Source organism: Eupeodes corollae, chromosome 1 (assembly GCF_945859685.1).
Source record: "Eupeodes corollae chromosome 1, idEupCoro1.1, whole genome shotgun sequence".
Taxonomy (NCBI): domain Eukaryota; kingdom Metazoa; phylum Arthropoda; class Insecta; order Diptera; family Syrphidae; genus Eupeodes; species Eupeodes corollae.
Genome location: NC_079147.1, coordinates 184,294,472 through 184,308,829, shown reverse-complemented (window position 1 = coordinate 184,308,829; position 14,358 = coordinate 184,294,472). Strand labels below are relative to the sequence as shown.

The window sequence follows — 14,358 nt, the reverse complement described above, 5'->3', positions numbered from 1 at the left end:
GTTTTTAAGTTTTCTCAAGAACTATTGAACCAATTTTGTATGCACAAGCTCTTTTACTCTTTGGATACATGTAGAACCTAGTCGTGCCTAGATGGTTCTTCGAAAATATGCATTCTCGTAGAGCCTGGACACAGTTTCAATGTCTTATTCAACACCTGGCATTTTGTTTTTGCATTAAATTGCTTGAATAATATTCACAACTCCTTTTGTTTTGTGCTTTATGGCCCATATTTGGAAGAAAGCCGAGAAATAAATCAAAGCTGGTCTACATAATGCAAGCCCGTGCTTTTGGCCCTTTTTAACCATCAAGTGAATAAGGCCTTACTCGAACTAAAGGTCAAATAGTGGTTATATGGAAAAATATTTAAATTGTCATATTTTTAAGTATGTGCTTGGAATAAAATAGAAACCAAACACTAATATTTTCCAAATCAGTACCACTAAATTAAAACAAAGAACGTAGATAGAAATATGGTTGCCCATCAGACAATTGTTTTGAAATGTATAGAATTTCTTATCGCAATATTTTTGTAATGTGTTGCTTGTTGGAAAAAAGTCTGGTCTTCGTCTGTAGCCACTTACAAAGCTAACCAACGACCTATTAGATCTTTTTCAAACATTTATGGATATCACAACAGAAGTGAAGAGATTCATCGATCCCAAATTCATAAATTTTCGACAAGAGAGTGTACTTGAACTAGCAAGTGCAATAATACCACATTCTTCAAAACGATGTGGAGATTGGGTCTCCTGTTTGGTGAGACCCTGAGATCACCAGTGGACCTGTTCTTACGAAAATCATAATCAGTGTTGTTTTCTTGTTCTTCCTTTTACTTCGTTTGAAATATATTACTTAGTTAATTCCTTATCTAAAATAGCTTCTTTTGTGTCCAAGAACACACTTTTGAGTTTTAGATTAGTAAAATAAAATTTTCGAAACAGTTGGTAATTTCTATGTTGTCTCTTATCCTAACACATTTTATTATTGTTTTAATAAACAGTAAGCTGACCTACTCCCTTTTAACCTTTACTTTTAATGTTGAACCCAATTTCCAAAACACAAAAATATGGAATTTTGTACTCTACTCATTCCAATCCAAAATGAAAGCATTTAGAATCAAACCCACGGTTTTATTCTAAATGGTCATAATTTTCTTACTTGGTCGCATGGTCATTTCTTATTCCATTTGTTCCTTTTTTAAAGAAATTGATAACTTCGTGTTTTGTTTTGTTAAAATTATTCTAACAATTATTCTAACAAATTTAAAAATTACCAACAATATTTTGAATTGATGAAATAGTTTGATTTCAAAATCTATTTTTGTTAACGAAATTTTTTAGTCGAAAACCAATTTTAGTAGCATTTAAGTACTATTTCTTTTAGATTTATTTTTTTTTATTAAAAAACTGACTGTTGAATTTAAAAAAAAAAATGACGGAATGCCGGAGACAACATTTTTTAAAGGAAATAGTTTGAAGTCAATTCTTTTTTAATTTTTGAAACGATATTTGTCGAAAGTAAATTTTTACCAACTTTTAGTAATTTTTTTTTTTTAAGATTTTATATTTTATAAAAAAAACTATAAATTCGATTTTTCTTAAAATTTTACCAGATGTAAAAAAAGGTTATTTTTCGTTGCATACAATTATTTCAGAGATACAACCATTTTTTACGTTAAATATTCGAGGTAACAATTATTTTTTAATCAGAGAATCATAATGTGACTTCCATCTATGCAGCCGATTACTAGGAAAATAGCAAAATTAAATATTTTTTTTACAATAAACAAAGCTCACTTACTTCTAGGTATGTCATACTTCTCATAAAAGTACCTTTTGGTTGCTTCCGAATTCGATGGAGTAAACTTTATTTTGAGGGGACACAATGTTCTCTCCATTTTTTTCAATGTAGAAGAGATGACTTCACAAACTGTATTTTGGGCTATGGGAGCTGACCAGTCAGCCCCAACTTGCCTTTGATATGCACCACCTCCAAGAAAATTAAGTGTTATGGCTAACTGGAGTATATGGGAAATGTGGGTTGAGCGAATTCCACTTGGCAATTCCAAAAGGTGAAGGATATGCAAAAATGTTTCTTTCGTTAATCGAAAGTTTTTTAAAAATCTATTTTATTAAAAAAGATACATTTAATAAACATGTATGAAGTAATATACATATGTATGTAATGTACACTTACTTTGGATTTGGAAGATCAAGTACGTTAAATTTATTCCGGAGGTTTATTCTCAAAAGCCGGACATTTCTATTACGATTCATATCTTGATTTTTAGCATTTTGGGATGGAAAAAACAATGGCAAAGGCACGAACACATTCATTTTGACTAGACACGACAGACAATAGAAAAAATAATAGCAATTTCATATGAAAGTGACACCTACATAAATAGCTGTCACGGGAAATAATCACAAAATTGTGATTTTCACAGATGACTATCACCTTACACAGACCGAATTTGTTGATTGTGACTGTCAACTATCACAAATCACCTTACATGATTCTAAATTGTCAAATATATTAAAAAAAAAAAAACAATATAAATAAAAACCTGTGAAGTCTGGCCAATTCTAAGTCGGCAATATTATAGCTAAGTGAAATAATGTAAAATTTATAAGAAAAACAAATGTGTAAAAAACAAGAAACTCAATAAAAAATTACTACTACTACTACTACCTTACATGATTCCAACCAAGGTTATTCTTCGTTGCATACAATTATTTCAGAGATAAAACCATTTTTTTCGTTAAATATTCGAGGTGACAATTATTTTTTTTCAGTTTTTTTGATTTAAAAAAAAAAAACGTAAATTGGATTGGTTATTTTGGGTTAACCAATTTTTTTTAAATTGCTGCGGTTAAAATAACACCCACTCAAATTTTCAATTCGACAAATCGGATCGATTACAATAACTTTCTATGGGATGTTAAAAACCGCTGCGGATGAAAACTATGTTGGTCCTTTTTTGGTACGATTGGTCATTTTTATTTTCAGCTTTGATCATGCAAACCTGCATCGGTATCTCTCTTTAAAGTCTTTCCCAACAATGTTCCATTCATTCCCGCAGGGTGGCCGTGTTCCCTAGATTTACGAAGGAAATTAAAACCCTAAATAACGTTCTCTTCTAGACGTCGATGGAAACATTTTTCGAAAGTAAAGATGAGTTCGTACCCTAGGGCATAATGACGATGGTCCAAGTGTAATTCTTAACTCTTCTCTAGGCCTTACTGTACATATTTTCACTCAGGTTCTCAGTTAATTGGTATCACACTGCGTCAATTGTTGCAAAATCTAAAACAACGACACAACCTAGAACAATCTAATTCCTGAACTTAAAAAAAAAATATAAAACAATTCAAATGTTTCTGTTTAAGTTTATTTTATTGGTATTTTATCGCTAAGATTTTAATTATTATAATTTTTGTTTTTATTTTTTTTATTACAAATGGTTTCTTTTTCATTTTTTCGGTTTCTTGTTTTATCCTTAGATTTTCTTTAATATTAATATTTTAATTAAATCTGTTCCAGCAAAAGGGAATCATCTCTCAAAATCCTTCAATAAAAAAGAACTTGAACAAACATAATTATTTTATGAAACAAATTATTTGTTTTTTTTTGTTTTTGTTTAAATAAAAATACAAATTACAGCACAAAAGGGAGAAGAAGAAGAAAGAGGATGCAAAAAATTGTCCTTATTATCATCTAATCGAGTTCAATCAATCTTATGCCTGCCCCTCTACTCCTTTTGAAAACGACAACAAACAAAAACTTAAAAATCATATTTTGTTTTTTGAACCTTAAATATTAAGTTTGTTTTTTTATTTTTTTAAATTATTTATACTGCTTTTGGGGGGCAGAGGGGAAGAGATTAAATTGTGAACGAGATACATGGAACTACGAATAACTACGATTATTACAATTATTACAAATCGAATGCGCGCACTTCCTCCTCCAGCTCTCCACTACTTTGTAGGTAGTAGGTGTAGGTGTAAAGTTAGAACTCGTCGTTAGGCTTTTCTTAGGCAGGAAGTTGCAGCTTCTTGCCCTTCAACACTTTGGTGATATACAAATAGAAGAAGTCACAGTACAAGATTGTCTGCACGACGCCAGCGAAAATGGGAATCAAATCGTAGTGCGACTCGACAACGTACCGGTAGACCCAGTTGAGCAAATACAATGCCCGGTACGATCCCAGGGCGAACAGATAATGGCTGGTGATGGATTCGGCTTCGCCAGTCTTGCTAACGAGGAAGAGTTGCGGCAGAATGGCCACCGACTCCAAATAGATTGAGAATGTCCACAGCACTTCCATAAAGGTGAACTCATGATTGACGACCAGCGCAAGCAGGGCACACGGAATCAGTAGAAACTCAATGCGGAAGGAATCGTGATTGGTGTCGTTGGTGGCTTTGAATTTGACATACATGAAGTAGATCGTCGCTGCAGAGGCTCCAATGAATACGATCTTCATCACCGAATTATAGAGCGACACATACGTGGTAAAGAAGTCCAGATACCGGGTGAAATAAACGACACTGAAAAGAATTTGTGATTTGCCAGAAATACCCGCACATGAACGCGTCTTCCAGATTTTCAACAGCAGAATTATTATCGCAAGCAAATGGGACAAGTCCCCGGCCAATCGAAAGATATTCATGATGATGCAGGAATGGAATGGATTTGATGACTTGGAAGAAGATCACGAACAACTTCTCTATATACTCAAATATTCACGAATCTGAAGAAAAATAAAATAAGAAAACCAGCATTAAATTGTGAATCGTGAATTTACGGAGAAATAATTAAATTTTACAAAAAATAATTAAGAATTGGTAGACCGCATACACTATTCGCTCCTTAAAATGACGTGGCCGACGTGGCTGGCTAAGATGGTTCTCTCGTTCGCACTTGTTCTATTCGAATGGGTGCCTGCCTAGCAGAAAGAAACAAAAAAGAAATAGGGTCAGGTTCTTGTGTGTTCTTTTGCTTTTGTTGAATTATAATAAATTCTTCTTTTTTCTTTTGACAGATTGAAGAACTTTGTGTTTTGACTAGGACGCCGGATACGGATTTATGTTTTCAACTCGTTATCGTTGGCTTATCAAATTTATGGTAAATGAGAAATTGATGTTTATTTGATGATAACCTAAATGAGATTTTGTATTTACTTTGATGAAGGCGGCGGCGGCGGTGGTGTTCTTTTGTCTCAAAAAACGAAATACTTGCTGTTGAGAATTGAGATTGAGAAGGAAAAATTTCATTTGTTGGTCGATAAGCACACAAACACAAAAGTCGACGTCGAAAAATCTGACACTTGGAATTAATTGGAATAAAAATGGAAGAATTTGAGTATGAAGTTGGTTGTGGTTGATTATGAGTGATGACTGAGTATGGCGATGGCGAGCACTGAAATTATGGATGGAGAGTTTTGCAATGATTATGATTGGAATTAGGTGCCCTACACATTGTACATAAATTACGAGCCGCGCGTATGGTCACAGGTAATTATTTATTTCAACCAACTTTGTGACTACACACAAAGTTGGTTGCGAGCTGTAAGTCAGAAGGCCCTAGTTCTTTACAGACTATTGTGCCACCTAATTTATTAATTTTCTTAAAACTGTGAAAATGAAAATACCCATTACTTTTCCGATTTTGTATGAACTGTCAAAATTACATATAGATTTAGTTATCGGCCTTATTCTGGCTTCAATATTCTTTTGAACCAGTTGTACCTACCTTACTTCACTTTAAGCTTTTCAATATTAAAGCCATTTTTAAGTCTGAATAACTCTACATCGAAGATAATACGAGTTAAAAAAAAGGCTATGGGGCTTGTGTCGAAAATACAGCTGATCATGTTTTATCCATTCAACTGAAAGCTGAGCTTTATTACTCTGTGCATTATTTAATATGCAATGTTTTGTTAATGGGTTTCATGTCGTATTAAAAAACGAATGAGAACTGACTTTATCTTAAAAATACAAAGCACATTCTATGATGGATTTGTAAAAAGTGTGAGGAGGCTTTTGTAGAGATAATGTTCTTGGTATCTTCTGCAAGTAAAAAATAGTCAAGTAATGTTCCGAGTTCGAAATTAATGCCATCTGAAAAATTAACTAGCTGCTTTATTTTTATTTTCCAAGAATTTACTTAATAATATTCTCATCACCATCATCATCGCCTTGACAATCCGGACCAGTTCCTTTCCTTATACAACAAGTCTCCATTTATCCCGATCGCATCCAGTTGCGCACCCCAAGGCTTCGGGAGTCCTCTTCGCTCATACGAGCTAGGTGTCCAGCCCACCGGAGTCTATGAGCTTCGGGGTAGATTCTTCTTGATTGTAGCGTCTCCGGAACTGTTGATAGTATTCTAATCAACGATTTATTGCTCTTTTGTAAATCGCAAGAATTGTTAATAAAACTAAACCGTTTCTGACATTTGTATTTTTTCGTTCTAAAACAAAAACAATTCTTTTGTGTTTAAAAAGGCTTTAAGTTCGAGAACACCAATCGAAAACACCATTATTGTTTACTTTCAGTGCTTCGATAAATTACCGTCAAAAACTATGTTTCGAGTTAAGAGTAAAAAATATCATCGATTTCTCTTCGTACAGAAACAGCCCCTCGTAAATAAAAAAAAACTCTTCAATTTACATATTTAAAAAATAAATAAAATGTTACTTTTCTTTATTATTACTCTGTTTGTTTTAAGATGCTTGCTATATTTTTCTTTGTTTTAAATTCAAAAAAATTAAACTCGCACCAATTTATGGTTCATTTAGCCAACAACACTCCCCAGTTCCTGAGAAAAGTGCATAATGTGCCGATTTACATAATTGTTGTTTTTAAGTTCCATGTTAGTGGGTGGGTTTTTGGTAAACTGATTTTCATTGTGTTATGATGCCTCATGAAATCAGAAGTTTCGTAAATTATGATCAAACAAAAAAGTGTTCTTTGATACTTAAATCTATTATATTATAGGTATCTTAATAAAATAAAAGCGACGATCCTCCTACGTACATTACATACATTATTCCAAACGACGCGATGCGATGCGACGACTTGTTATGTTAAAGCTAAGGCTTACGGTTGCGAAAATCATCTGATTCATCGAATAAAACTGAATCACCATAGGCTATATTCCGATCTGATTTTGTTGACTGAAAAATTAAGAGATTAGATGATGTTTATTTTATTTGTTTTGTATTCTTAAAAGTTACCTCTCTAAATTTGTGCAAGTACAACGATAAGGGTTCAACATAATTATCAAAGCCCAGAGTGGCAAAAGCATAAATCAGATCATCTCCATTGACAGTCTTACGATTTTCCGAGATACTCCGTTCGATGGCCTCGGAAGTTATGAATGATATAAATTCTGAAACGCATTCTTGAATGCATTCGCGGGCATCTTTAGCGATTTTTCCATTCGATGGGACGGGCATTTTCATGATTTTGATGATATTACAAATGGGAAGGAATCTATCCTGTTCGCGAAGCATAAATGAATTCGTATGCTTTCCAGAATCATCTTAAACAGATTAGTTAATGTAAAATGTGAGAAGTCAAGTGAGTTTGAATAACAAAAGCATTCCAAGTACCTGATACATCATCGTCTTCATCTTTGACCATAAAGTCACCTAAATATGGAGCATTATTTAAAGAGTCTCCACTTGTGCTCATTGTTTTGTTTTGTGTTTTATTTTTGTTGAAGTAAAATTAAATTTAAATGAAAATTTAACTTAAAATCTGTTTTATGTTTTTGTAATTTCGAAACAATTTGTTGTCCAAAGAAAGAAATACGAAATTAAAACACAAGTGAAAAATATTTTACTAGATTCTTTTTGTGTTTTTCCCAACTTTTTTTTTAATTGTCAAATTGTTTCACTTTCACAATGGACCAAGCAGATGAATTGAAGAATGAACAATGGGTCGTGTTCGGAAATATATTGATTTGAGAATCTGTTCACGTTTTGAAGCTAAAGCAGACGTGCATGTTCATTTTTTTCTAAAAATGTTTCAATTTTAAACGAAACTTGTAGGATACTTATGGGACGTTTGGCTCAAAACACAAACACGCTTAAGCTTCGGCTTCGTCTGCGTTACGTTGGACCTGCTTCAAGGTTGCTTTGAATGACACTTCCAATATGAAATTTCTAAAATGGCACTTATGTCATTATCAGCTGTTATTTTTTCTCAAAATGAAAAAAATATTAGTTTTGAAATAAAAAAAAAATAAATAAATTTATCGCTGAAGTAGCTTACACAGCTTATAATACCCGATTCGAATCCCTCCAAAACAAATGTATTTTTTTTGTTGACTTTTTTACCCCTGTTGAGCTGTCAAACAAAGCAAATGCTAAGCAAATTTGAACTAGAGCTTCTTTTAGAGTCACATTGCCTACCATTACGTTCTTTTCCTAACGATTGTCAAATGGAACGTGAAGTCGAAGCTTCATTGTGATAGCGTACATTAAATTTCTAGGGCTGAACTCTTAAACGTCAAGCGAAGCCGAAGATGAAGCATGTTTGTGTTTCAACCATCATCACATCGTTTTGTATCTTTTTTTCAGCTATCAATAGAGCGAGACAAAATGATGAAACTTCAAAACGACACACCTCAGAGACGTTGTTCATAATGCCCTCATTTCCGTGTCCCATATTTGTAACTCATTCCCAATTTATTGTTATAAAAGAACAAGAATGTGAGTAAGAATTTGTTAATTTTTAAGCTAGTAAATGTGGCGATAGTATATGCCTTCAAAAGAGACAGATTTTATTGGTTATAAATACAAATTTGGTTTATGTGTGGCAATTTATTATAAAAGTAGTTGGCACGGGTTTTTTATAAAGAGTCAAGTAGCGGGTTGAAATTTCACATCAATAAAAGGAAAATATCAGTGGAAAAGTAAATTGTCGTTCAAAACTTGAAGAAAATCTACTACATACATAAGTAAAATGGCTGTTTTTTTGTTTTGAGCTTTTTCCCCAAGCTTCGAATTCTTTGTGTACCCAATTTTAAATAACTTTGAAATCAAGTTTTGAGTTATCAAACACACCAAATAATTCTGTGAAATTGTTATCATATTCATTGTCTGTGTTGCGTGATAACTATAGAATATATCCATCTCTTCCACCCCCATTTCGGCCAGCATCAATTATTGAAATGAGTTTGTTCATGCTTCCTTGGGAAATATAAACTTCATTGGATCTCGCGTTTGTTCACTGTGATTTATCTTGAATGCCAAACGAAAATATTTATTGACGAGTATACAGTTCGGGGCTTAAATTATAGACCTACATTGAACGAGGAGTGGAATCGGCTAAGGTGATAGTTGATAAATGACAGTCAAAATAATCGTTTTTGATCTATGTAAGGTAAATATCAGTACCCGTGGCATAATGGTTAGTGCGTTGGACTGTCATGCAAGGGGTCTGGGTTCAATCCCTGCCTGTGCCACCTTAATTTAAAAAAAAAAAATTTCGCGGATACTGCCTCTTGCGAGGAATTGACAATTCCTTCAAGAGTAATTCTTGTCATGAAAAAAGTGCTTTCTCAAATTAGCCGTTCAGATTCGGCCTAAAAAATTGTAGGTCCCTTCCATTCCTGACAACAGTACTCGCACACAGGAATGGTTGAGAGTTGTAAGTCACTAGGCCCTGGTTCGCAACGGACTGTTGCGCCACCCCATTTGATTTGAAGGTAAATATCAAATTGATACCTTAAAAACAAAAATGTGATGAGACATTTTCCTACAAGCATGTGGTTTCATAATAGAGCTAATAGATGCCTACAAAAAACGGATAGACAATTTTTTCAGTTACCTTTTTTAGGTACAAAAACACATTCTTGTGATGGACAAAGCTTACGAAATTCAAAATAACACGAGAAAAGTTATTAAAACACAGCCAATTTAATACTTTTGTTTAAATATTTTATAGGAAGTTTCACCATAATAACAATATACCCGTGGCATGCTGGCAAGTGCTTTGGACTGCCATGCCAGAGGTCTTTCACGGGTACTGCCTCTTGTTAGGAATTGGAAAATTCTCCAAGAGTAATTCTTGTCATAAAAAGAGCCAACTGAACCCAAGCCGATCAACAATCGTGTGCGAGAAAGCTGAGATAGCTCAGTTGGGCTCTGTTGATATATTTCATTTTTTGATGAGGATCCACGACCCAAGTAGTTCTGTCCGTTTACACAATCCTATCGCCATCTTAATATGTTTCTTTTGCCATCTCATACTGTAGTTTAAGAATGCAAATCCTTATTTTTACTTTGTTCCTCTTTTTATTTTGTCTGGATCATTTTCTAACTTTTAATATATGGGGTGACCCGTTTTTACCCATGATTTTCTGTTTAAGTTTTGTAGTGTTTTTTATTATTTTATAAAAATCCCTTCTTATGTTGGTTATTATGATGAAATGAAAAACATACAAATAATCAATCGGCTGAAGTGACTCAGTTGTTAATCACTGGCAAATTTGGACCGTGTGTCTACTTAGACCGGATTCAAATGGCTCGGAACCAATTGATTTGTACGTGTATGGTCAGTTAAAGATGCGTCCACCGTTCAAGTTCATGTCCTAATGGGCAAACACTTTCAACTCTCATTAGCGGTTTTTTGGGATATTATACTACAGTGAGAAACTGCCGAAAAGACACTATCCCTAAAAGTCCATTTTTTTTAATATAATTTAAAACAAAATTCTTAACTAATTTTAAATTAAGAAAGTGCATACTTACATGTTAAGAATATATAATATATGTATATACATAACTATGTGTAGATCTTCGCTCGCAAGAGATGGCGTTATATGTTTTAGTTTTATAAACTACCTTAGGTCAATTATCCAATGTCAAACTGACAGAGGTAAACCGGTAAAATGGCAGATGTAAACATTCGTGTTCCGCTTTATTGAAATATTTGTTTATTTGTTGGATATCAAATAGACCAACGTATAAAACTGAAAAATTGAAAAATTTCTTTCACTTTTATCTGCAGTGATTTTTTGAGGATATTGTATTTGTTATTACTATAAATTTCTACTGTTCTACAGATGGCTTTTCCAAAAACAAAGTTGCTATTAATTGTAAATATTTGAATAATCTTTTTAAGCTCAGACAGTTTATGGCGGTAAAGTAATGGCCGATCAATGTGAAAGAACATAATCATTAATTTTTCTAATCATGAATATTTCAAATTTGTTTATACCTCTGTTCAATTAAAGAAAATGCATAATATTTCTTTTTAATTTCGCAAAATGTATGTTTTCTTCATTTTTTTCTTGTGAATTCTATGCAAACGCATCTTTATTCAACATTCTAAATACACTCGAACATACCTTTCCATGTCCATTTCGTTTCCCCAGCCAGACAAATTTTAAAAATTCATTCTTCATTTCCACCTGCTTCAGATGTCAAAGACCGAAATCGGTATGGAATTCATTTACCATTAAAATAAAACCGTGTGGCTTTTCTTCCATTATTTTGTGCAACATCTTTCATTTCGTTCATTTTACATGTTGTGTGAATTTATTTATTCCGATTAAATAAAACGCAAATTCTAGAATCAATCTCCAAAAATCACACAGAAAAATGTCTGAAGTTGAAACAAAAATCGAAGAACCAATCACTGGTGCGGTAAAAGATGAAATCCAAGCCGATGGCGAAGTGAAAAAACAAAAGAAACCCAAACCCAACAACAAGAAACTTCGGCAAGGTAGGTTCGCAGTCGCACGTAGCTTTTAGTTCGTTGTGTTTGGGTGTTTTTGGGGTTGAGATTTGATTCGAGACTTAAGGGGGTTTGTGTGCTTGCTGCACAAAATAATTGATGTCGTCTTTTATTTGTTCTTTAAACATTTCTCCAGGGAGATGGTTTGTTATCTGTGTTGTTGACATCTTGGTTTGGTTTTGATTAAAAGAAAGAACGCACAAAGAATTCCCTCAAGTGTAAAGTAAATAGAATTCAGGTTAGGTTGAATTTGTATAAATGCAGAATGTGGTCAGTCGGTGGTGCATGCAGTCATCGACTTCATTAGAACTGCATTTGCGAGTCATTTGTCAAATAAGTCACTTAACTAACGACTTGTAATAATGTAGCAAACTATATTTTTTTATTTTCAGCTGAAGCAGCTGCCAAAGCCGCTGAGGGTGGTGGAGGAGCAGAAAATAGTGAGGAAAGTGGTAAGCAGCAAAATGGCGATGCCACCGCTGCAGGCGCCACTGAAGACGGCGATGCAGACAAGAAGAAGAAAAAGAAGCAAAACAAAGCCAAACCCAAGGGCGCTCCGATGACCCCGATCGCTGAACAATTCCCCGACGGCAATTTCCCAGAAGGAGAAGTGGTTAAGCACCCGATTCCAAAGGATGTTGACGAGCGCACAGCCAAGGATCGCTTCACCAACGAGGAGAAGCGTGCTCTCGACCGCATGCACACAGACATATACAATGAGCTGCGTCATGCAGCCGAAGCTCATCGCCAAACGCGGCAGTATATGCAGGGTTTCATTAAGCCCGGCATGAGCATGATTCAGATCTGTGAGGAACTGGAAACGACTGCCAGGCGATTGATTGGAGAGAACGGTCTCGAGGCGGGACTGGCCTTTCCCACAGGTTGCTCGCTGAATCACTGCGCGGCCCACTACACGCCAAATGCTGGGGACACCACAGTCCTGGGGTACGATGACGTGTGCAAGATTGACTTCGGAACCCACATCAAGGGGCGCATCATAGATTGTGCATTCACCTTGGCATTTAACAGCAAATACGACAAACTGCTGGAAGCCGTCAAGGATGCCACAAACACCGGTATCAGGGAGGCTGGAATAGATGTCAGGTTATGCGACATCGGAGCTGCGATTCAGGAGGTTATGGAGTCGTACGAGATCGAGTTGGACGGGAAGACCCACCAAGTCAAGAGTATTCGGAATCTAAATGGGCACTCGATCAGTCCATATCGTAAGTACATCTTTCACATATTTCCCTCCTCCCAGATCATTAAAATCTCGTTCTTAGGTATTCATTCTGGGAAGACAGTGCCCATCGTCAAAGGTGGAGAATCCACCCGCATGGAGGAGAACGAGTTCTATGCCATCGAAACATTCGGCTCGACCGGTCGCGGTCTGGTCCATGACGACATGGATTGCTCGCATTATATGAAGAACTTCGATGCCCCTTATGTCCCATTGCGTTTGCAATCGTCCAAGCAACTCCTGGGCACCATTAATAAGCATTTCAGTACTCTGGCATTCTGCAAGAGATGGTTGGATCGTGCCGGAGCCACCAAATATCAAATGGCATTGAAGGATCTGTGCGACAAGGGAGTGGTGGAGGCATATCCACCTCTGTGCGACATCAAGGGATGCTACACGGCTCAGTATGAACACACGATTATGTTGAGACCGACTTGCAAGGAAATTGTTTCCCGTGGATCGGATTATTGATCGTCATCAGCTTCGTCGTCTTCAAAACTTACAACAAAAATAATATCGATAGGCTGGACCGGTGAAATTCTTCAACAATGGATTTTATTTTACTGATTTTTGATTATTTTTCTTCTAAAAGTATAATCTTTATTTTGCTTTAAACTTTTATAATGTAACTGGAAATTTGTAGCATATTATTAGATTTCTTTTATTATGTTGTTGTTGTTGAACAGCGAAAAGAAGAAAAAGAGCATGTGAGATAAAATTAAAGTTTAGAAAATGATCAGTCGATCATTAAAAAAATTTGTTTTTGTTTTTCTTTTGTGTTAGAATCCACGTTTGTGAAAATCCAGAAAAGATTTCTGAAGTTTTGAGGTTTTTTCTATGAATTTCAAATGAAGTCACGCCCCTAAAATAGGCCACGCCTTTCTAAAAGAAAGTGCATTGGCCCCGCCTCCAAAAGTGGTCATATTACCCAGATATTAAGTTGACCACGCCCCTAAATAAGCCACGCCCCCAACTATGAATAAGACCACGCCTTTTTAAACAATATTGCGTTGGCCACGCCCCTTAATTAGGTAACATCCACCAAATGGGCCAAACCCCCAAAATGAAAAAAGCAAGCAAACATTTCAATGAACAGCCTGGAAATTCGTTAGATTTGTGTTTCATAGATGTTTAAAACGGGTTTTTAAAGGGTTACGGTTAACGTAGAGAGATGTTTTATACACCAAAATGACCGTTAATTGGTCACGAATCTAATAAGATAAATATTTTAAAAATCGGTTCGAAAACGTTTTTGAAAATCCTCATTTTATAAAAATTTTGATTTTTTTTCTTACCAAGGCTCTAAAACGGTAAAATTATATGAACTCATATATAATATTTATACTCAATCAATTCACCACCAA

At 34.9% G+C, this 14,358-nt stretch overlaps 3 protein-coding genes and 1 long non-coding RNA gene across 5 annotated transcripts; 1 reads left to right on the top strand and 3 right to left on the bottom strand.

Moving 5' to 3' along the window:
- Window positions 1-1,612: 1,612 nt before the first annotated feature.
- On the bottom strand, window positions 1,613-3,009 carry LOC129943437 (uncharacterized). The gene is made up of 3 exons (XR_008781244.1): window positions 2,693-3,009; window positions 2,198-2,508; window positions 1,613-2,124 (listed from the first exon to the last, which is right to left on the bottom strand). It is a non-coding gene; the product is annotated as an uncharacterized LOC129943437 (long non-coding RNA).
- Window positions 3,010-3,376: 367 nt separating this feature from the next.
- On the bottom strand, window positions 3,377-5,364 carry LOC129943434 (ER lumen protein-retaining receptor). 2 transcript variants are annotated; one of them, XM_056052880.1, is made up of 3 exons: window positions 5,185-5,364; window positions 4,830-4,949; window positions 3,377-4,754 (listed from the first exon to the last, which is right to left on the bottom strand). In XM_056052880.1, the coding sequence occupies exon 3, from the start codon at window positions 4,671-4,673 to the stop codon at window positions 4,035-4,037; it is 639 nt and encodes a 212-aa protein (XP_055908855.1). In that variant the 5' UTR covers window positions 4,674-4,754; window positions 4,830-4,949; window positions 5,185-5,364; the 3' UTR covers window positions 3,377-4,034. The 2 variants fall into 2 exon arrangements, with proteins under 2 accessions (XP_055908855.1, XP_055908854.1); XM_056052879.1 differs by having other exon boundaries at window positions 4,862-4,949; window positions 5,185-5,361.
- A 1,306-nt stretch (window positions 5,365-6,670) lies between these two features.
- On the bottom strand, window positions 6,671-7,889 carry LOC129943436 (nuclear transcription factor Y subunit beta). The gene is made up of 3 exons (XM_056052882.1): window positions 7,620-7,889; window positions 7,242-7,549; window positions 6,671-7,181 (listed from the first exon to the last, which is right to left on the bottom strand). Exons 1-3 carry the CDS (start codon window positions 7,699-7,701, stop codon window positions 7,098-7,100), a joined length of 474 nt encoding a protein of 157 aa, XP_055908857.1. The 5' UTR covers window positions 7,702-7,889; the 3' UTR covers window positions 6,671-7,097.
- A 3,577-nt stretch (window positions 7,890-11,466) lies between these two features.
- On the top strand, window positions 11,467-13,736 carry LOC129943431 (methionine aminopeptidase 2). The gene is made up of 3 exons (XM_056052876.1): window positions 11,467-11,742; window positions 12,147-12,980; window positions 13,038-13,736. The coding sequence occupies exons 1-3, from the start codon at window positions 11,619-11,621 to the stop codon at window positions 13,463-13,465; spliced, it is 1,386 nt and encodes a 461-aa protein (XP_055908851.1). The 5' UTR covers window positions 11,467-11,618; the 3' UTR covers window positions 13,466-13,736.
- The last annotated feature ends 622 nt before the right edge of the window (window positions 13,737-14,358 follow it).